The sequence below is a fragment of the Lonchura striata genome, chromosome 11 (genome assembly GCF_046129695.1).
Source record: "Lonchura striata isolate bLonStr1 chromosome 11, bLonStr1.mat, whole genome shotgun sequence".
Lineage (NCBI taxonomy): Eukaryota > Metazoa > Chordata > Aves > Passeriformes > Estrildidae > Lonchura > Lonchura striata.
This window is the reverse complement of record NC_134613.1, coordinates 15,386,525-15,409,429: the sequence shown is the minus strand read 5'-3', so window position 1 is coordinate 15,409,429 and position 22,905 is coordinate 15,386,525. Positions and strand designations below refer to the sequence as shown.

The window sequence follows — 22,905 nt, the reverse complement described above, 5'->3', positions numbered from 1 at the left end:
TTCTTTTTCATGGAGGTATTCCCATCACTCACTAAATACAAAACATGGAGCTGTCAAATTATGTTCCCACTTTTTCAGTCAGGTTGCATCTATGTTGTCTCTTAATAACAGTGCAAAGCAGATTGCAGTGAAAATTAACAATATGTCTGATCAACATCTCAGAATTATGGACCAAGTAGGTTGAAAAAATAACAAAGAATGAAAGCATGGTTACCATGCAAGTCATGGTAATAAACAATCCCAGGGTAATCACAGTGGTGAATAATCAAACTATACTTTATTTCAGAAAAATCAAAACTACGTTCAAGAAGCTAAAATCTTCAGGTACTGGAGAAGCAATAAAATAATCTACAGAGGAATGTCATGCCAATCGCCATCACAAACATTTACAGCACTGCTTTGGTATAGCATGCATACTTAACCAAAGTTAACGCAACAAAAAATGCTATGTGTTAACATTTGAAAACTTTAAATATAAAGGGAAAACATGAATAAGAAATTTTGGTAATAAGAAAAAATATATGTCCAAAAATCTTTATTAAACACTGTACAAAAAAAAAATATTGCACTTTTAAATCAGACAATAAATATCTACAAAAGTATCTTACAAATGTTTAATTTAAAAAACTGCTTAAACAATCAAGACCCATTGCTGATGAAAAAGGTAATGATCAGGAATATCCTCTCCTTGCAGTCAGCCTTGGACACGATAGTCCACCCTAAACATTTTCTATACAGTAGTGGTACCCTAATTCTCAGTGATGCAAACCCTCTGTGCAGGATGCTGTGTCTGAGCTGCCCCCACAGCACTCCCAGCCCTCTGCCCGTCACACAGGTCAGAGGTGGAACACCAGAGCCAAGTCAACATGAGCATTCAGGCCTCCAATATGAGCAGCAGTTTGGAAACTACAAAAGCAAAAAAACATCTCTTATCTGCCTCCTGTGGGGTCCTCTCTGCTTAAAGCCCTAGTCAGACAATCTGCAATATGGAAGATAATTTACCCAGCAATATTACGATAAGAATTTATCAACTTGCTAACGACTCGCATGGTTAATAGCCATGATGGAAGAATCATCTTGATGGAAAAATGCTCAAAATAGATTTCTTACACTTGTCTATCTTCACAATTAATAATTCTTCCTTGGACATTTTTTCCCATTAATGGAGAAAAATAGAATGATTATTCAAGACAAGAAATCTGACAGCTATTTTGGCCAGTTACTGGCGCCTCATTTAACTTGATGCGCAAGAGAACAGTGCTCACAAGTATTTGTTCACAGCTCTGACAAGGAAGCTTCTGTCTCATTTAATATCAGTACAAAATTATAATAATCATGCCAGAACTTTGATTGTACTTTAGAGACTGGAATTAGAATAGAAACAATAAAAAAATAACACCTCATTTATTCAAAAGAGATCTATTGCTGCATTGAAAATTGTACTAGATTCTATATTTTCTTACTGCATACACAGAAATACAAGCAGGAAAAATTCAATGTACTTCTGTGTATCCATCTGAGAGCTGGTATCCGTAAAGTATATCCTGTGAGATCAACCCTTAAGCTCAAGCTGTTTATGAAAATGAAGCTGTTGCCAAAATTTTACAGCTACAAGCCACAGCTTCTGTAAATTTAAAAATAGTGTTAAATATGATGAAAAAAAAACTAAACCAAATTCCTGGGAGTCAATAGTTGTTGCATTTCCAAAAATTTTTGAAGTATTTTTGTGACCCCCTCATTTTGTGAAGGAGAGTAACCAGTATTTGCTGCTTTTAGATAATGTTTTTTTTCACAGATAAAATTATAAATGATAGCCTGAAAAATTTTACAGATGATATGCCATGATATTATCTTGCTAAGCCAGACATGTTTAAAACATTAGAAGTTCCATTGCAAAGAATGAAAAATGAAAGCTCCAAGAAACAATACCTTATCCAGCACATCAATCCACAATACTGTTTTCATTAGCCCCATGTTGCCATTTAACTGTTACAACTAATGTCTCATTGACAAGAATATACTTCAAGCAGGTCAGTTTAATGAACTCTCTTCTCATCTCTTCACTGCAGCATCATGAACTTGCCATAGAGGACTTATATTTCTTGACATGATTGACAACATCTTTGTTTGTAGGTGTCTATCAAGCATAACTTTAGTTGCTTTACAAAAGTACAGTAGTGAGTTGTATCCTTGCATTCGCCTTCTGAAAAATATATTTAAACATGACAAGGCTTTATAATGAGCAAAAGAGAAATAGCGTAACTTGCCATTGTAATTGTAAACAACTCATGGGTTCCTGCTAGCTTTGTAATTATTTTAGTGTGCATTTCTGGCAGCCGTGGATTCAAAGGTAAACAAAGTCACAAGTAAGGGGTGTGATCTCATTGCATTCATTTACTTGTTGTCTGTTTCAGAACACAACCCCATACAGGATGCATTTACAGCTCGCTCAGAGAATTTTGAGTCACAACTGGCACAGTCGTGTAGGGAAGTTTGCAAAAAACTTCCTAAATATCCTGTTTCTGAAAGTGCTTTTGAGGCTTTAATATCAAACTGGCCTACTTAGAGAAAAGAAACCCCAGGATTACGAAGTGCTCCTTGGAGAGGATAGTTTTACCTTTGATGTACAATCAAATGCTTGTAGAATCAATAGTGTACAACTGTGAGTCATTTTCTAATATAACTGCTACAAACTATTACTATTCTCATATTTAAATAAACATTTACATACTGCCACAGGACGTGACACTGCAGTGTTGCCAGGTCACTGGTTTCTTCCTCCCTCTGCAGAACTGCTCAGCCACGGGTTTGCTGCTCTGCCTGTGCACGCAGGACACTCGTCTGGACTGGAAGCCACTGCCACAGCCCACACTGCAGGGCCTCCAGGGGCCTGGCCTCCAGTACACATCACACCCCTCTGAAGAGCAGTTCCTTCTGGCAGGAGGGCTGTGCAGGGAAATAAATGGCAGGGAAATGTTTGCTTTTGTGCTAAACCCTTAATCACACAATAGAACTGATCAGCTCCCAAACCCCTGCTCATAGCACAGCCAACTAGACCAGGATCCTCAAGATTTTCTGTGTTTTGAATATCTCCAAAGATGGAGACCACACAACTTTCTGGGTAAACTGTTCCATTTTTTCTAATATTAAAGTTGAATTCTCTTTATTTAATTTTGTGCTCACTCATCACACTTCTCACTCATGAGAAAGCATGTGTTTCTTTAAATTAGTTTCTTAATCCTGGAATAGAAAAGTTATTTTATCTTCAAGAAAACTTAACTGACCCTGAAACACTCCATCCTGGATGCTGTGTGTTCTTCAGGTATAACCTCTCCTGGGTTCCTGAATTCATCCAGTGTCTACAAAGGGATGACTATCTCTACCTCCTTTCCTTTGTTTGACACAAAAGAATTTGCCTACTTGTACTGCAGTGACAATCTTGTACCTTCAATCTGATCATCTAAAGAATCTAACTTGTAACTTCTTCCCACTGTTTACCTCTTTCTTTCATCACAAGAAGAGTTTGGCACAGAAGATCCATTCCGGAGCTGACATATAAACTCACGGTGCTGTGAACCTGCAGGGCGGCCTACACAGCGACCAGAACACTGAGTGGAGAGAAAAGGGTGAGGGGAGAGAAAAAGAAACAGCAAAGTTAGCAACAACAGGATTATCCTCCTGGAGCTACCCAGCTACACAGCCCAGCCATGATTTTTTGCATCTTGCCTTTTCAGCCCTGTCACACCTCAGTTTGGATAAGGCCTATGTATTTTTGGTTCTCTCTGTGCAATTCTGCCAAGATACTGACTTTCCTGCCTGTTCCTAAAGTTAAATCCATTATCTTCTCTCATTGTGCCACATCCCTGCTGCTACAGAATTCTTTCTGTAGCTCTGTCCATTACAAACTTGCCTTGCTAAAACCTGTATTGGGAATGCAGCAATAGCAATTCTAGTGAATTACTTTACACATTGAACAATAACTACAAATCTTACCAAGATGAACACAAGTTTGCTGCATGAAGGAAGAAACAGAAAATATAGGAAAACAAGACTTTTGTGCATTCTGTGAATTGAACTACTTCAATGTGCTGTTGAAGCACATTCATACATCTTTGCTGGGGACTTCACAAGTACAGCTAGGCAAACTGTGTACTAATATGACTGCAATAAAAGCAATAAACTAGCTTTCAAAATGGCATACATCATAATGGCTTAGCTTGTAAAATATACTGAAGCTAATACTCTGGTTTCAGGTCATGCCTTCAACAAAAAAAAAGTGCTCGTAGAGCATAAAATGAAAAAACCAAGATTTCTAATTGAAAGGTAATTACAGCCACAGAACTCCTGCCTTGTGGAAGAGATGTTCAGGCACAAAAGGACAGATGTTCAGGCACAAGAGAACAGATGTTCAGGCACAAGAGGACAGATATTCAGGCACAAGAGAACAGATGTTCAGGCACAAGAGGACAGATATTCAGGCACAAGAGAACAGATGTTCAGGCACAGGAGGACAGATGTTCAGGCACAGGAGGACAGATGTTCAGGCACAGGAGGACAGATGTTCGGGCACAGGAGGACAGATGTTCAGGCACAGGAGGACAGATGTTCAGGCAGTTCATCAGACGGTGGCACAGTCCCACTCCCACAGTACCAGGAGGCTGCAGAAGGTGCTGCCACTCACCTGTGCTGGCCCCAGGGGACAGGGCTGCCCCGGGCAGGGTGTCCTGGCTGCAGGCCGGTCCCTGGCTGTGCAGGCCCCTGGCAGCAGGGCCAGGGTGCTGCCGTTGGCTGTGGCTTGGTGGCAGGACAGCTGTCGGTGCCGAAATCCGCTGCCACAGGATGCAGAGCACTCGGACCATGGCCCAGCCACCCACCTACAGGGTGCACAGACACGTTTACAGCAATTATTGCAGCCCTGCTAGTAGCTGGCAGAAACTGTTTGCAAAGAAAATGCAAAAGAACTTGTCCTTGCAAGTTTTAGATGTGAGAATAGTTAGAATCAGCTTCTTCACTTGAGCAAGGCCATCTTAACGTGGTTAAGTGATTACAGCATATTTGCTAACAGAGGTTACAATGTTTGTTACCAGAATCTGTTACTAGGTGAGCCCTGCAGACCCTGCTGGATGTGACACTCCAGGAGGAAGGAGAGTATACTTTTCCATAACTTATAAAATGGATGGTAACAATTTAGTTGGTATTAAAGTGACAGCTTCCATAACTCATCCAAATTTATTGAGATCTCACCAGACAACGACTCAAGCAGAATATGTTATTTATTGATTAGAAGTTGCAAATATTTAGTCAGTCTTGGCAGCTAGGAACAATGCTGGGGAGGCAGCAGGTGGTAATACAGTCAAGTGAACTTGCTCTTTGCATAAATCTAGGCTAGAAATATAAAATGGACTTTATGTGTACCACAACAGTGATAACAGGAAAAAAAAATCTATTTTCTTAAGCAATTATTTCATTCTCTTACACTCAAACAGCTTAAATCCATTCAAGGAAGACTAATCTTTTACAGTCTGCACCCTTGTCTTTTTCTCCCTTTTAAATTTGAAGTACTTTTGCAAACATTTAGTGCAGTGCATGCACAGCAAAGCACAAGTGCTCAAGGCCTTATATTTGTTTAACTGTAGCTCTCCACTGTGACAGAGAGAAGTGACTAAACACATGCAAAACTCTTTGAATAATTAAGGTCCCGTACATAGACCATACATTTAAAGCCTTTTAATTTTATGGATGCTTTCTAAAGAGCTGCCTTGAGATGAGAAATCAGTGTAAGTGGGAAAATGGAATGGACATTTTGCACTTCCCTCCCAGGTCAGCAATCATAGGGAAGGAGAGAGGCTAAAGGCACCAAGAAACATAGAGGGCTCTTTTCTAGGCATCTGGGATGCTCTTCATTTAGAGAAAGTATGGAATATTCCATAAAAGAAAACCAATTAATGTGTTAGCATACTCGTATGGCTCGAGGCAGAGTTAATTATGTTAGTGTATACACAATTGTCTTCCATTGGTGATTGCATAAAGGCAAATTAAAAGCAGAACAAATCTAAGCATATAAAGAGACAATTCAGTTCCCATTCTCTTTAGCCACATGAGAGAACCATTTTGTTTATGTGGTTAATACTCCAAGGCTGGTGATAATCAGATTATTTAGTCATGCCCTGCAATCCACTGAAAGGCATGACCTTGCTCAGAGGAGGCCCAGAACCTCTTGCACCCTCCTGTCATCTGCTCCAAACACTGGAGTAAAGAGGGAAGCTGTGTTTCAAATTATTAGTTTGATTTCAGTATTTTTCTACTGGTAAAATGTTAGCTTTCTCTGGGCTGGCTGGAGTTCGGTATGACAATTTAAGATAATCTGTTTTTTGGCTGCTAATAAGGAAATATAAACAACTTCTCTTGATACATATCTGTGGCTAGGTTTTCTGCATTTAGAACAGAATTTAGAACATACTGGCAAGACACACTCTCACAATGTCAGCTAAGGTCTTAACACTTCCTTGCCAATATTTTCCAGTGAGGGACAACTCTAAAGTGTGTGCATTCCTCATAGAGTTTTGCTGTTGGTGATGGCCAATTCTTTAAAGTAACAAAAAGCACTCACTTTGAGGATCCTATGTGATTTCCTGTTGAAAACCTGTTGAGCTGGAATGCTCAGTGCAACTCAAATAGTCTAGAGGTATGGTTTTGGCCTTTGGAATTGGATATTGTGATACACCTGCCTGTGATAAAAATATTTTCAGCCCTGTGATCCCCAGTTGATTCAGTGAGAAAACTGCCAGGGAAGGACATTCAAGGAGCACTGTGGTGAGGGGCATTAGGGAGAAATGAGGCATTCCTCAGAAAACATCTTACTGAGAGCTCTGCTGGCACAAAGGAGAGCAGGCGAACACAGAGTTACCCTGGCCACTCTAAACACAACAAGTTTTCCCTCTGGGGTGGCACTGATTGCACAGAACTGCTCCTCCCAGTGTCTCAGGGAGCTCTCCAGCTTGGCTTTTGAGGTGTGGTAGCAGCAAGACTTGCTGCAGCAGCGTGGAGACACACTCAGGTCTTTATTCAGCTGAATCAAGCATTTCCCTACTTGCTTGTGATCCATTTTCCTATCTCTCATGCTTTAAGGTTCATGGTGAAATAAACCCCCCATTCCACACTCAGGGCATAACACAGAAACAATTTCGGGGGGTGGGGAGTGCATTTTAGTACACAAGGAGCTCATGGAAATGGAGCAGAAGGGAGTTTACCTGGGAGGGCAGTCCTCTCTGTTGCAGGGCTGGTAAACAATCCCTGGCTTTTGCAGCTCTCTGCATTGGGACTCATTTACTTTCTGTTTCTCTGTGTTCATGCACTGCAGGCTCCTGGAGCGGGTTCCTGAATGCCCACAGGTGGCAGAGCAAGGACTCCACTCTGCATATTCCCAGGTGTAACCTAAGAAATACAATTGGAAACAGTGTGAGAGAGGCACATTGGAACTGTGTCACGTTTTGATTGATTTGGCAGCACGCTCTGTAGGCTGGACAGACATCCTCTGTAGAAAAGCAAATATTTCAGCACTGTGAAAAGGGACCATGGGCCAAAGTAGAATTTAGTTCTGTTCAGCTTCCCCTCAAGGTTCAGCCCTTACCTATGAGCATGGAGCCCTCTAGAAGGCAAGTGAGATCAGCACATGAAGGGCAGAACCTGGCTCACAGCAGGAACTGATGAGCTTCCTTTAAAACTTTCATAACATTTTTATACAATGAGCATTAAAAAGAGGAAATTGTAAATCAGGCTCTCTAGGTTTCCTGCTGTTCTACAGCAAGTTTGTCCTGAACAAAACTCATCTTACTCCAGACACCTCACATAATTTTAGGATTTAAGAAAGTCCTGTACTAAACTACAGAGAAGTATTTAATGTAAAAATAATTTGCCACTGAGGCATCTGGCAAGATGAAAAAGGAATTTGTTCTAAAGAGCGTTTTATATTAAAAACCGATCACCTCTAACAATTACTACCTTTATATTTAGTCAAAATTCCACACTTACTCCTTCCTCCACAATTTTTTTTGACACTTGGTAAAAGATGAAGTACTATGCAATGTTGACAGATTTTTATGTGATCACAGAAGGAGTCAGGTTTTTCTATAATAACCAAGAATAATTGATAGCTACCAGCTGTGTCCACAGACTCACTCTTGCAGCACATAATGAATTCTTTAACTTATTGTTTTTCAATGTTTCCTTATTACTTCTGGATTTCTTAAAATAATACAAAAGGGCCTTTTTCAAAGTAGAAACAGTTAAATTTACTGACTGCAGCTATGATGGAGAGACTGTATTGTTTATTTAACTAGGATGACACTGCTCAGAAGTGCCCTCAAAATGCCTACTGTGCAAAAACCACCAAGAGGGGTGTTACAGCCTCACAAATGCATGGGTATGGCAGTGATGAAACATTTACTGAGGTGTCAATCACAGTTAAAGTTCAGAACTAGAAAATGGAATCACCCTAAAATACTGCCCAACCTGACTGGAGAGGGCAACCAAAAGGCAGTCCAGCTGAAGACTGCAGGTGGACAGTTCAATAACTGGCAGAAATTCTAACTGTAATGAAATCTAGATTAGGATCTAAGGCTGGACCTAGTTTTTGAAAAATTCTATTAGGGTATTTTTTGATTCACATCTGATTTTTAAAGTAAATGCTTTGATCATAGATGTGTCTCAGTAAGATTCCTTTGCAAATGCAACTTCCTTCATAGCCTCAGGCACTCCAGAGCCCTCCTCATCCATGAACAGTCCCTGAGAACATCCTCATACAGAGCACAGGGGAACTGATCCTACTGCTTGAGTCCCTTGCAGATCAGTCATAAGCCAAATCAAACTGATATGTGAAGAGATAAAACACGTAGAAAAGCTTACAGTGCCAACAGATGCTTGTTTTTAAATCTGAATTCCTAATTATAATTAGGTTATAATTAGGAATTATAGAAAATGAGGGCATAATTCTTTTCTAAACACTTAAAATGTTTAAAACTTGACAAAATGTTTGCAGATACAGCTGATTGTCTTGCTGGTGCAAGGCTCTTTTAAAATTCATCAATTTTGAAATTCAGTTGCACATTTTTATAACCCACTGATATAAATGTGGGTTTATGTGAGTGCATTATGCTGGGGAACCTTACAAGACATTCTTGAGAATTTCACATGGAAATCTATGAGTGTGCAGTGTGCTCTAGTATATTGATGTGATTAAGGGTGTCTGCTGTAAGATCACTACCATATTAATTGTGATGGTCCTGGAATACGACAATTACATTAAAATTATTTTTATTATGATGAAGATATTTCCAAAGATAACTTTGAAGTCAGTTTTGTTTCAGTTTGGAGGGCTACCATGGAGAAGTTTGTTGAAGGGGAAGTTGATAAAACCTGTCTGATTTAAAACTCTTTAAGCAGAAAGACACATTCTCTCAGCTTCTCGGATACACAGACAAGCAGTAAGAACCCCCACAGGATATTTGGATACACATTAATTACCATATCCAAGTGTGAGAGTATGGGCATTGTCTACTGGATTAAATAAGACCATTCCCATATGTGAAGCTATGTTTTTCTGAATTACTTTCAACACAGAAAAGAAGGTTAGTTATCAGGAAAGTCTTTACAGAGCAAAGGAAGATATTTTAAAATTCAAGAATTTGTCATATAATTTTCAACAAACCTTCCTTCTTGACATTTACCCAAACTGACATTAGTTTTGCACTAGCTGAAGTCCGACATTGGAATTGTCCAGCAAATTGACCAGAGTTGGTGTTCACCTCTAGGATACGACCCCCAACCAGGGTTCTGTATTCCAGGGTCTGAACTTCCTCAACTGGGCTGTCTCCAAAGAGCCACTGGACTGCATTCCTGTGACTGGGCAGCACTGGGCAACCTAAAAATCAACAGCATTTTAGCAGGTTTTTCTCAACACATCAAAACTTTGTGAACAAGTATGTACAAGTGTAATTCTACATAAAGGACATTACCATCCTAAATAAAAACAAGAATATGCATAAATCCACTGAGGTCCAAGCTAGGGCCCAACATCCTGACTGGCCCTTGAGGGGTATGAGCTCTGTAAGCTGATGTGTACTTACCACACTTCTCCATCCTTTCCCTTTCAATAAGTTCTTATAAACTTAACTTCTATAGGAACAAAGTGGAAGGGGGGAGCAATGATTTAAATGGAACAAAGATTTCATCCCAGACTCTACCATATGCAAATAGGTATGCAATTAAAGACTTTCTATCTGTTTGGGAAAGGAGCCACAAACACATTAAATGAAATTGCTGCATTTTCACTGCACAGGGCACGAGCAGGGATGGAAACAAAGGCATTCATTTAGGCAGGAAAAAACACAAACAAAGCCCAGCTGAATCCCTTCCATTTTTTCAAGTGAAGCTCAAAGAGTAATTGCATGGCTTTAGTGACAGGATGATTCACTTCACAACTGCACCCACTTTTTTCCATGGGGCTCCCTCTATTTTAATAAAATAAATAAATAATATTAATAAAAAAGCAGAAAAGACAACACACCTATCCTTAGTGGATCGCCAGGTGCCACGCTGACATTTGTACCAGTCCCAGATGCCATCAGGACACGCTTTCTTCTGCTTCCTTTCAATAACTGAGTGTTATTCTCTGTAAGTCTTTGTTCTGGAACACAGTGCATAAGGTCTCTTCTGAGCATGAATTAAATCATGATGCCAAAAAACATTTCATATCAAAATACCCAGCATGCTAGTTATGAAGCAGAAAGATAATAGCAGTTTGGAATTCTTTAGGATCAACTTCATTTATACAGTTAAATTATCCATTTAAGAAATAAGCTACATGTGTACAGGGAAACAGAAATTATTTATGTTTATGCAACTTTCTGAATAATTCAAGAAATCAATACATTTATTGAATGTATTAGAAAAACAAACCTGTAACAGTGTAAAAACAAAACTTAGAGGATGTATTTCCCATTTTTCATGACAACATTATTTATTATTTCATTGCATGCAGAAATTGTAAGAAAAATAATTCTCTCAGTGGAATCTGGCCAATTCCTCTGTTACATTAGGTGGAATTATGACAAAGTGTTATAATAGAGAAAAAGAACATCTTTTAAAATCTCATTATGCATAGAAATAGCATAATGAATACAGAGTCAAATGCCCATCACTATAGCAACTCATCCTTTCTCTCATATGCTGGCAGAATAACTGCCAAAAATGTGGGCAATCTGTCAGTAACACACAGTTCTTACCACTTTGTCAACATTTCTGTTTCAATGAATGTACATAACATCTATGTCTCTCCTTCCAGAAGGGTTTAAATCTTTTGCTATATTCTAACTTCTCTGGGTCATTTTACAATGGCTCAAGATTTTTCCTCAGTGTGCGATTTTGGTACAAAGCCTTCTGCCTCTCTGTAAACACCAGGACAAAAAAAAGTCTCCACAAAACCACAGTGAGGCCAGTTCCACAGGCAAAGGACTGGTTGCCTTGTCAGCCCTTAGGGAGTTTTATTGGAAATACAGAATTTGTGCTACTGCTGGACTACCCCTGACCAGGCAAGCAAGTCCTGTAGCCAAGCCAAAAATCTGATGGGATCTTTCAGACAACTGCAATCTCTAAGTCCTGACAGCAGAAGTCCTCCCATTTCATTGCAGGCTTACATAGCCAAAAAATTGAAGAATTTGGCCGTCTCCTATCCACTCCAGATTTATTTAAACTAATGTCACATGACCAGGAATTGAAACAAAATTTAGACTCTTGTGAGCAATATTCCAGTCACGTCATTATAATAAAATTCCTCTCTGGAACATCCGAAGTTTTGATGTACTCCAGGAAACCTGAAACCAGAAAGGCAGCTCCAGTCCACACTCATCCTCACAGAGAGGCTCCTACTGTGTCTCCAGAACCTCCTCTTCAGCCAGCAGACCCAGCCATGCACAGCCTGCCCAAGGTGTGCATCCAGAAATGGATCTTTGGAGCAGGACTGGTCACAGAAAGCTGTGCTGCACTTTGCACAGCCAAGGGGTGAGACAGCTCATCTCTAGAGCTAAATTACCCAATGACTGCAGTGATTTGCAAGGCATGATTGCATTGTACAGAATTATATAATTAATCTACTTACAATAGAGGGATTTACATGGAGTTTTTTCTTTACATTTTCTATTCCGGGAGTTCGGGGCTCATAATCAGAATTTTTTCTTTTCCACTCCTCTACATTTTATTAGCCTCTATATTTAAAAAAAAATTAACATCAAAACCCCAAACCAGCCTTTGCTTTCATTTTCCTGCATTTTCCTGAAGATTTTCTAAATACTCAAGCCTGCCCTGTGTCTCTAGTTAAAAGCACTGGGCTCACTGTAACATGACAGTGGATTTTCTTCCTTAATGTGTCAGGTGGTTTAAGGGTTGAATATTTGTCACCTGGAAGCAAGAAGATGGAACAACCTTGAAGTCCCAAGGCAAACCATCTGTACCTAGATCCACATTACAGGAAACTCAAAATAGAGAACAGATCCAAGAGAGTCAGATGCAATCAAAAATTTCAGATTTCCAATAGAGCGTTAAATATGCCCCTAACTATTTTATGGTTAAACATTGATTATAAATTGGCTGGTTTTTGTTATCAGTAGGGAATTCTCATTTAGCACTCACCAGTTATGCGGAGAGCAGATGCAGCCTCAGCTTTTCCAAGAGCATTAGTTGCTCTGCAAGTGTATGTTCCTGCATCTCCATAGGAAACATTCCTCAGAAATAAAGAGCCATTCAAAACCAAGGAAGAATTGATTTGCAAAATATCCTTCTTCTTCAGCCATGTTACATTTGGTTTGGGAATGCCTTTAAAATAAAAATAATTAAAACATTTATTGTGAGAAATAAGCCATAAAGTTTATGTTGCAAACTGCTGCCATAGCATGCAAGAATCCTGAGTTCCTTTGTCATTTCACAGAGTGTGAAAACCTAAGTAACAACATTTCAGTAAAACAAGCAGTTTTCACACTCACAAGAAAACCTCTCAGTTGTGACCCCTATTAATAATTCAGCAACCCACTAAAAATAAAGTTCAAAAGTTAAATACTGCAAGCCTAGCTCAAAGACAGTTTTACAGACTGCTACCAGTCCTACAAAATCAATGTGCTCACCCATCTCACTCAAAGATGTGACACCACTAAACCCAGTCAGGACCAGCTGATGGAAAGGTCTGAATAACACCTTCTCCTTCAGCCTGCCTCCCACCAGGAAGGAAGGACAGAAGGGAGGAAGGAGAATTGAATTTTTAATCAAAAATTAGGAAAAAAAAATCGGGGTAACAGTATTTGTCTTGAAGGAAAAAACAGATTAGAAAATACATGTGGCCAATTTATGCCAAAACACTTGTGACAGCTTCTCCAAGTTGCGGATGTGATCTGTACAGCTTGTAATGCCAGAGGGTGAAGGGAAGGGAACAGAAAGAGCTATCAGTAATGAAAAGAGGGGTTCTCTTGTTAAGCAATCTCAGTTACTGTGGTACAGAAGCTAAAGGTCGATCATCATTGCTGCTATAGTGCTTGAACTCTGAGAGCCTCAGCCTTTGCAGATAACTTGCCATTTTCAATTTTAATCAATAAATTACTTTGAATGCTTATTTTTAATGAAATTATTTTTCCACTGGCACACTACCAGTGGGAAGACTTCAACTGTTTTATTTTTCCCCAAACACTTGCCTTTAAAAAGAGATTTTGCAAGTTGGCAAATCAGACACCTCATTGATGTGCTCTGGTTGAGCTGCTGCAGCAGAAATTCTCTTTCCAAGTTCCAAAATCCTGGGGAAGCCACTGGGTAAGTTGGCACATGTGGCACATTGAGCAGCCACAGGCGTGCACAAAGGTGCAGGGGTGGGACAGGTCACAGATGAATAAAATCTTTCACCTGAACCCTTTTTTTCACTAAATTGATCAGTCAGTGCTCACTGAAGGCTCCTCAAGGAGGTTCTGCTGCAGGAGCTGACCCGAATGTGGGACATTTGGAAGCTCCAGCAGGACTGAATGCTAATTCAGGCTCCTCTCCTCACAGATCATTGTGCAGTATTACTTTACAGATGATGTCTTCATGATGTGGAATGGCCTTTAGGAACAACTTTAACATTTCAATCACTGGCTTAGCACTTCCAATGCACACCTCAAGTTTTTCCTTTGCTGTAATAGGAACCAGACATATTTTTTGGAACCTGCTATTTCACTGAAGGAAAAAGCTCCCCCCGCCATTTTGTCTAGAAAGGCAGTGAAGAGAAACACTCTGGGTAATCACAGATTCTATTCTAGACAATTTAACAGCTGCTCCATGCTTTTAAACTCATGTAGAATTGTGTTTTACTGAAATGCTGATTAAAACAAGATCTGCAAAGTGCACAGTGGTCCGAAAACCAGGTTGTTTTTCAAGTTTCTAGAAGAAGCTTTATGCCACTTTGAAAAAATCCATCTGGAATTAGGATGAGGTTTTGCTTTAAGGGTCTTTTTTCCATTTTACCCAGATTTCTGGCTAAAGTGTATAATTCTCAGACATTTTTCCTTTACAGTGTACTTTCCACAGCCACTCAGGCACATATACTTGCTCTGCAGATGGGCTGAGGAGGTGGTGTGAGGATCTGAGCTGTTTTACTCTAAGGTCTAGAGGTTTTCAGCCATACTACCCTCACTGGCACCAAAACCCAGCAGGCCAATCAGAGGCAAAAAGAAGCCAGAAGCAGCACAGCTGAGATGGGACTGAAGTAAAAAGGTTTAAAGTCAAATTCCACCAAACACAAAAACGTTTGGAATGGTTCAAATTTAAACTTTTAACCTGAGCCTCTATCAAACACCAGTGCACTATCACCTCATGATAGTCCTCCCTCTGCTCTCATGACGCATTTAGAAGTGTAGCTCATTCCCAGGATTTAACTAAAGTCAAATATTTTCTTCCAAACGGTTTATATCCTAGAGCTGTCCCAGAAAAATTGCCATGTCTCTATTCTTCTACCTGTGCCTCATTCAGAGACATGAAGAGCCTTTTAAAATGTGAACTGGAGTTCAGTTTGCGAAGACATCTGCAGAATAGCTTTGCCACTCATTTTAAGTTCAAAACTGGGTATCTGTCACACACCTTAAACTCCAGTTATAGCAAATGATTCCTCTTCCTTTCTCCAAAGAGCTGTATTTGTTTCTCTTTAGGGAAAACAAGTGAGTAATACCACACACACAAGTAAATCAGACCATTACTCAAGTGAATAATATGAGCACACAAACATAAATTGTAGGTCTGAGGAGAAGTGCAGACAGAGCCCTGCACCACAGGCCAGCAGCCAGGCCAGCTGTCATGCACCAGGAATCCACCCAAGCCATCCTAGGGGTGCTGGCAGTAAGAGATAAAGAGTGTGAGGGGGAATCCATGGAAAACAAGCATTAAATAGATCACAGTGAAAGCAGCAGCAGTGCTTTGCACACTGCTGCTTTCCAGCAGCTGATGTTACGTGGACACGCTCAGGGTGCACCCGTTCAGGGGAGCTGTTAGAGCTCAAAACAGCAGTGGGAATAATCACAACACCCCTGCACTGCATTTTACCCCAAACTATCAAGGAGTAAGGTTTTTATCTAGGAGTTAATTATTGCTATGTGTACTGTGTGCTGAGCCCTTCTGAGCTGGCCTCTTCACAACCACTTTGAGGACCCTTCAAGATTTTGCATTTCATGGTTCCATTTCTTTTCCCACTTCAGTATTACATGGAAACCAATTCACTCTCCGAGAGTGAGACTGGGAAATATTGGACTATGTGCTTAAGGACAACTGGTATTTGTAATCAAGCTCCTTCTCTGACCTCTTCACTGGCTTTGGTTTAGGTTGCCATTGACAGTATTAAGGCAAATGCTCAGACTGAGTCCTGAGCTAAGGGGGAAAAAAATTGCTTTAGAGAATTCAGGGACATATTACAGACTGGAGTAGAACATGAAGAGAGGAGAAGAGAGGAGAAGAGAGGAGAAGAGAGGAGGAGAGAGGAGGAGAGAGGAGGAGAGAGGAGGAGAGAGGAGGAGAGAGGAGGACTCTGCAGCCAGGATACAACTCTATGCCAGAATTCAGGGCCCTCTAACCCTGCCTTTCAGGGGAACACAAAACTGGAGGGCAAAATGTGCTAAAAAGCTTTCAGAGTTGGGCGTCCAGAGAGACACAGTAGAGAAACCACTCAGAAAAAAGGCTGATACCTCCTAATAGACACCCTAGAAACAGTTGAAATAAATAGAAATAAAGCTGGAGAAAAAGACATCCCTATAGTCCAGCTCCTTCACATTCTTGGGCAAAGCAGTACATGCATTTCAAGCTCTTCTGGACAGCTTGACTTTATCTGTATGTTCCTTTTGCCAGTGAAAAATCCTTTTCTGCTGTACATCTCATGAGAGACAGAGTTCTTGTTTATATTTTCATTTCTGGAATTCCTATCAGGAGAAACTCCTACTGTTAGAGGACACTTAGAAAAACTAGTTTTAGGTGTGCACTTATTTTTTTACTTAGGAGTACCTTGCACAAAAGTCCATCGCACAGCCCATCACAACCCCAGCATGCAGTCAGCATTAGCACATTTCAGGTGCAAAACCTTCCATTGTGCAGATTTTCAGTGCTTCTTCTATAGAAATTAGATTCCATATTTACTGCTCCTGAGATAAGATTTCCCTTCCCTACTGGCATGCAGCACTGCACACTGAGTCTCAGCTAGGAACTCCTGGGAAAGAGCAGGCAAAGCACACAATTCCCTTGTTCCTTTTGTGACAGAGCTCTTCCAGCTGCACTGTGAAAAACACCCATTTTCCTACACAGGAACTGCAGGACAGAGTTCAAGCATACCATCAAAACCAAGAAAAAGTTCAATTTTTTTCCTAGTAGGCAAGTAGTTAAAGCCTAAAACCTGTGTTTTACCCTTTAGAACCCATGTAAATAAAAACCTAAGTGTTTTAAGCAGGTTTCTCATTCAAGGAGAAACAAAAATAAGCAAAAATAAGCCAAAACCAAGTTGTTCCTTTTTTTGTTTCCCCTTCCTTTAAAGGAGCTGAAAATACTCAAGCTTTGGGATCTATTTGTAGGACTTAATGGAGGATTTTGTTCTGTGCACAAGGTTGAATTTTACTGCAGATGCTCGACTCTCACTTACTCGAAGATTGATTTACACAGGGACTTTAAATAAACAAAAATAACTTCCACTCTGTCTTCAGGAGCCTTTTTTCATTACAGAATTGTAGCAAGAACACTTACAAGCCAAATCATTCCTGGTTTGACCCCCAGGGAGTACCAAAAGGGGAAGGAAGAGGGAAGAGATGCCTGTAGCCACCTTTGTTTCCTTCCTAACCCATCTCCACACAGATGCAGCTGGAGGATGAGCCCAAAGACTCAACTCCCCCAAATTGCCAAAGGCTCAGAATCCCCAAATGCAGTAAAGATCCCAAATGGGATTCAAATGGGAGATCTTTCACTGGATCCAGAGAGTAGCAGAATCAAACAATTATATCCTACAGCTCCAAGTCAGGAAATCACTTAGGCATGAGACTAAATCCATCCCTATCAGGGAATACAATTAAACACATACTTAAAATTCAGGATGGCTGTAATTGTCCTTCACGAACAAAGATGCATTCCTGAACTCAGGCCCTCTTAGTCTTAGAAAAACCTTGAAAATGCAAATCTTACTCTTGCAACGGATCTAAATCCTCTTAAAAATTTCTTCTATAGACCTAAGTGGCTGTAAAACTTTAAAATTAGTTTAATCTATTTTTCTGACCTCAAACACAGGTTATTTTCCACGAGCACTGGAGCAGCTCTACAATACTCAATGTTCCATGAAAAAAGTCATTTTCCACCATGAGTGGCCCTGGGACAGCAAATGTTATGGAAAAAAACTCTAGCTCCGGATGGGACTGCAAAACACGTGTTTAAAAAAAAGGAATCTGCACTATAGGGTGCCCTTAAAATATTCAGTGTTCAAAAACAAATTTCCTCCAACCTTGAAAGCCCTGTGAAATATTACACACCATAAAAACCTTGGCCTACTAACTACCTGCTCTAAAACACTGGATACGTCTTCAGAAATTTCCCCCCCAGCTACGTAGAATCTCATAAAGTATTCTGAGTTTCCCATTCAAGAGCAAGGCAGAACTGTGCTGGCACAAAGTCCATTTTGCTGCACTTCACTAGAACTTTACCTTATTTCTGAGGCTAAATTTGCATGTCTACTTTCAGAGGAAACAATTCTTGGTCAGCTACCCCCACACAATGAATGTCACCTGATTATTATTTACCTTACACCCACTAACACCTCCAATGCACCGAGTGTAACTCACACAGCAATCGCTTCCTCTGCTACACCTTCCCATTTTCTCCAGCTAAATTCTCAAACTGCCTTTGTATTCCTCTGAGTTATGCTTGGGCAATCAATTTCCAGTGAACCCTAAAAAAGCCTAAACCTGCTGCTACTGAAATTACCTGCATGAATCTCGCCAGCTTCACCAGGAACAACCCGGCGTGGGACATTTTGGCACTCAGTGTTATCCCCAGCCTGCCCTCTGACACTGCCCCTTCCCTGGCAATCTTCCAAAGCTTTACCTCTCCTGCTTCCCCCCAGCCATGCAGCAGCCCCTCTTCCTAGGTGGGAGCAGCATCTGGCAGGATTTAGGCATTCTTACCAACATCTGGTGACCTCCTTAGACGGGTTCCCGAAGCAAGACCCCTTCCCACCCCACTCTTGCCACAGCTCTGTCGGGTTCTGTTTAGCTCTCTGACTGTCAAAGAGAACTTAATCTTTTTTCCAGCTGTAGAAGTTTAAGGCTAATATTTTTCAAAATCAGGCATTTAAAATAAGGCAACTCTATTTAGCAACTTGCTAGAGTGAATTCTGCAGTGAACCCCCACAAAGACTCAGTTGGTGTGCATTAGGGCACTTCCACAATCCAGCACTGTTAGCAGAGACTGGTTTACCCCGCTGGTGTAATTATATAATTATACTTCCACTTCACTTAATAACGGTGTTGCATCACCAGGGATCCCACTTTATCATCAGACATTCAACATCATAAAGTAGATAAATACACATGGACTTCAAAAATATAATTTTATCAGAAATCAAAGCACTATACAAGAATTACTATCCTTAATTAGATCTGAAGTCCACGTAACTCTGCACTTTCTGTCTAACAATGGACACCTAGGCATGTGTAGGCAGAGTACAAAAATCATGACACTTATTGAATAACCCTTCCTCAACATACCTTCCAGGACCTTTAGATCATGCCTGGTTTCCTCTACTGCTCTTCTCTCTACCTCTTCCAGCTCTGTTATACCATTTTTGACATGAGGTCAGCAAGTTGCAAACAGGATTCACCTCAGCTTTAAAGAATGGCTAATTTATATTTTCTATTATTTCATCCATTCCTCTGCCATTAGTTTTGGTTTGGGTAGCACCCAGCAAGCGTGCTGGTGTCCCATGGAGCTGAGAACCATCCCTGCACAGACCTTTCTCTGACTGTCAGACCTTCAGGCACAGCCACATGCACTTGTCTGCCTTTAGGGTTATTTGTTCTATATGTACATTTATTCTGCAAATAGCAACTTTGAACATTCTTTGAGCTCATCTGGATTTTAAATGTTACTTGGGCATCTAGCTTTTAAATGTTACATCCTGCTCCAACTCTTTGCAGGGAGTTTTAGATACAATAGCCTTTATAAATATTTATTCTTCACAGTTTTAGTTAACTAAGTGATCACATTCCTTTCAAGAACTGTTATAAAAATGTTGAGCATCAAAGATCCCAAAACAGCCTTTGGGGCATGCTATTCTCTCTTCACTGTAAATTTAACCACTTGTTCCTCTCAGTCATTTAAGCAGGTGCTAACCACTGAGGCAACCTCTTCCTTTACATAATTAGAATTTCTTAAACTTTGTTAAGGCAACTTCTCAACAGCTTTTTGCAAACTGAGGTAGGAAGTATTTGAAATTTTACCTTCTTCTAACACAATCCATCTTAACCCTTCCTGGATTAGGAATTTAAAGGAAATTTATTTTCAAATCAGCAGAGCTGTGAGAGAAAAAAAAAAAAAAAACAGTGCTGGAAACAATTTCAATTTATGGATTTCGTTCCTCCTCCCCGAGGCTCTATCTGCCTCAGAAAGTAGTGGAAGGCCTCAGGAATGTGTTCTTATAGAGACCTGGTAGGTACCAATGCCCCAAAAGACAACCAATGTGTGTTTGGATGAGGGCTGCTTTGGACTATGCAATCAATCTTGCCTGGACCCTCAGCCATACCACCCATAATATTGGCAAAGTATATAAAGTCCCCAGGCACACCCTTCAGTTTAGTTATATCCTAAGGGATTCAGTTTTCAGGTTCCCAGGCTGCTACCAGACACAAAGTAAAGCACAATTAAGCTTTTAAACATCTTTCAGTCCTTCCTGCTTAAGGCTGATCCCAACAAAAATGCTAATGAAGATGCACTTACTGTAAAAAGCATAGCAGCAAAAGATTTCCCTTCTATTATACTAATTATAAATACTGTCATTCCTTCCTCATAAAATAAATCTGCACACAGTCCTTTAAGCTTTTGAAATCTTGTATCAATATCCTTTAGAACATACAAAAACAAAACTAAAAGAAAGGAGGAGCCAAAATCCTATTAAACTTTTATATTTCTTCACTGATGTCTTCTAAAGGGGTTAAGCACAGAAGACAAAGAACAGCATCACAGTTACATTTGGAATAGTGTGGATAAATGAAGCAGCAGATGGAAAAATCAAAATCTTGATTTTTCTGGACCTGTTTCAAGTTCCAACACTGACAGCAAGTACTTGGTCCACCTTTGTGAAAATTCTGTGCAAAAAGATACAAGAGGCTTTGTGTATTTCTCACAAATTTTTATCAGTATGTTATTATTAGAGAGCCAAAAATGTATTCATAGGAATGCAGAATTTGGATGAAGGTGCAGATTCTGCTTTTCAAGGCCTGTGTGCCAAGGTATTTCAGAGCTGCAAAGAGAATTGTAAACAGCCTCAGCTCCGTGTGTGCCACTTCCCTGCTCTCACCAGCAAGCGGCAGACAACGCACATTTTATTCATATTTCCACTCGTCCCTCTATTCTGCTTCAACTTTGAACTTTCAAAGTTTTTACAATAAATGGAGTCTGACAGTTTTAGTTTATTTTAGCAATAATCGCAAGACGGTTTTTTCTGCAAATACAATAAATGTTATCCAAGAGCAATTTGGAGTAATCAGTATTGATATTTATACCATGTGTGTTGATTGAAAAGCTCTTGGCTGTAAGAATGGAATATGAATCTACCCAGAATGTATTAATATCTTCAAACATATGCTCGTGTGGGAGCTATAAATGTGAATTTATTATAATTAGTGGAAAAAAATAGTCTTGTTATAAACTAAAAAGAGAAAAGAAAGAGAAACCATCAGTTTGCACAGTTTCAGCTAACTAGCTAACTTTTCTTATTCTGTTCTTTGATGCTCTTCTGTTCACTAGGACACACTGATCTTCAAGAATTCAAAGAGATTTTTTCAATTCAATATGATTTTTGGAGTATGAGAGAAAGGCTTTTAAAAGGATAAGAGAACCAAATTAGCAACAATTAAAAAGGAAAAAAACTTGCACCCAAAAGGTTAATGCTGCACAAAAGATTAAAGTTTATATCTTCAATAGGTCAATTTCTTTGCAGAAGAAAGTATGGATTGAACAACTCTAAAAATGTTCTTTAGGTTGTTCATTCTACAGTAAAAACCCTCAGAGGTCACTGCAGCCAAGAAATTTAAAATTAATAATTCTACTACTGACATGGCACTAATATTCTTCACACACAGACACTTTATTCATTAGATGGTTCTTCTTGTGGAGAACTATTCTGGGGGCTAGCAGGAGTCCCAAAGACCAGATGTGACACCAGTGAGAAATCTGCATGAGTAATGTCTGTGTAGAGGGATCCTGGATAAACTCCTGGCAGAACACGGAGAACAGCTCCATGGAGAACATGGAGAAAGGCTCATCCAGTGATGTTTCACTCAGTGAAACTCCAGGGCAAACACATCCTCTGCAGAGCAGTCAGGAGGAAGGGCAGTGAGGAAGAGGTGCTGCAGATCCAGCCAAGGTCTCCCTGACTCTACAAGAAGGGCTCTCTTATCATTATTTTGCAAGTCGGATCATTCACATCATCTTTTATCAGCATTCACAATGAAGTTCTCATTCTCCTACACTGCAAATGGACACATTTTTGGGTCCCACCTGTCAGACAAATGTATCAGCATAAGGTGTTATTAAATTCAATCTTCTGAAGTCAGTGGTTTATTACTTTCCATCAAGGAAAGAAGAATAGGAGAACTCTGCTTACATCATTGCAAAAGTTTTTCTGCTTCCAGACTTAGTGACATTTTAAGACATGCAAGCTCTATTTTATTCACAAACAGTAATACTTACTTCCTTGGCAGTGACAGGAAAGAAAGCAATTAGATAAATCATTTTCTAAGTCAACACTGGTGTCTCAGCATAACTAAAGTTTGGCTCACCAATATATACAATTCTAAAGCATTTGGAAATCTACATTCCCATGTGAAAATATTAATTTATATTTAAATTGCTAACTGCTTACCCATCCTAACAATATTAATATTAACAGTGTGACATGAACTCTCTGCTGAATTTGAGATGTAGGTCAGTTATACACGGAGTTGCCAAACTATAGTTGGAAAATATTACTTCATCAAAGAATTAGCCTTGGTACAATGGTGAATAGCAGAGCCACATGTCCTAATATATGTCAGCCTGGCGCCACTATTGTATGCAGAGCTATTTGCATATATATATTTCTATCACTACCCTGGTTCAGTATCA

General features: G+C 39.9%; 1 protein-coding gene across 1 annotated transcript in view; it reads right to left on the bottom strand.

Annotated features, from left to right (window-relative positions):
• Positions 1-4,762: 4,762 nt before the first annotated feature.
• Positions 4,763-22,905, bottom strand: part of LOC144246973 (ADAMTS-like protein 3) — a gene marked incomplete at its 3' end in the record, with an annotated part of 30,050 nt that continues 11,907 nt past the window's right edge. The window contains exons 8-12 of the mRNA XM_077786007.1: positions 12,685-12,867; positions 10,565-10,684; positions 9,707-9,919; positions 7,251-7,434; positions 4,763-4,874 (exon numbers count right to left, since the gene is read on the bottom strand). Coding sequence (XP_077642133.1) covers positions 4,763-4,874; positions 7,251-7,434; positions 9,707-9,919; positions 10,565-10,684; positions 12,685-12,867 — 812 coding nt within the window. The remainder of the gene's footprint in view (positions 4,875-7,250; positions 7,435-9,706; positions 9,920-10,564; positions 10,685-12,684; positions 12,868-22,905) is intronic.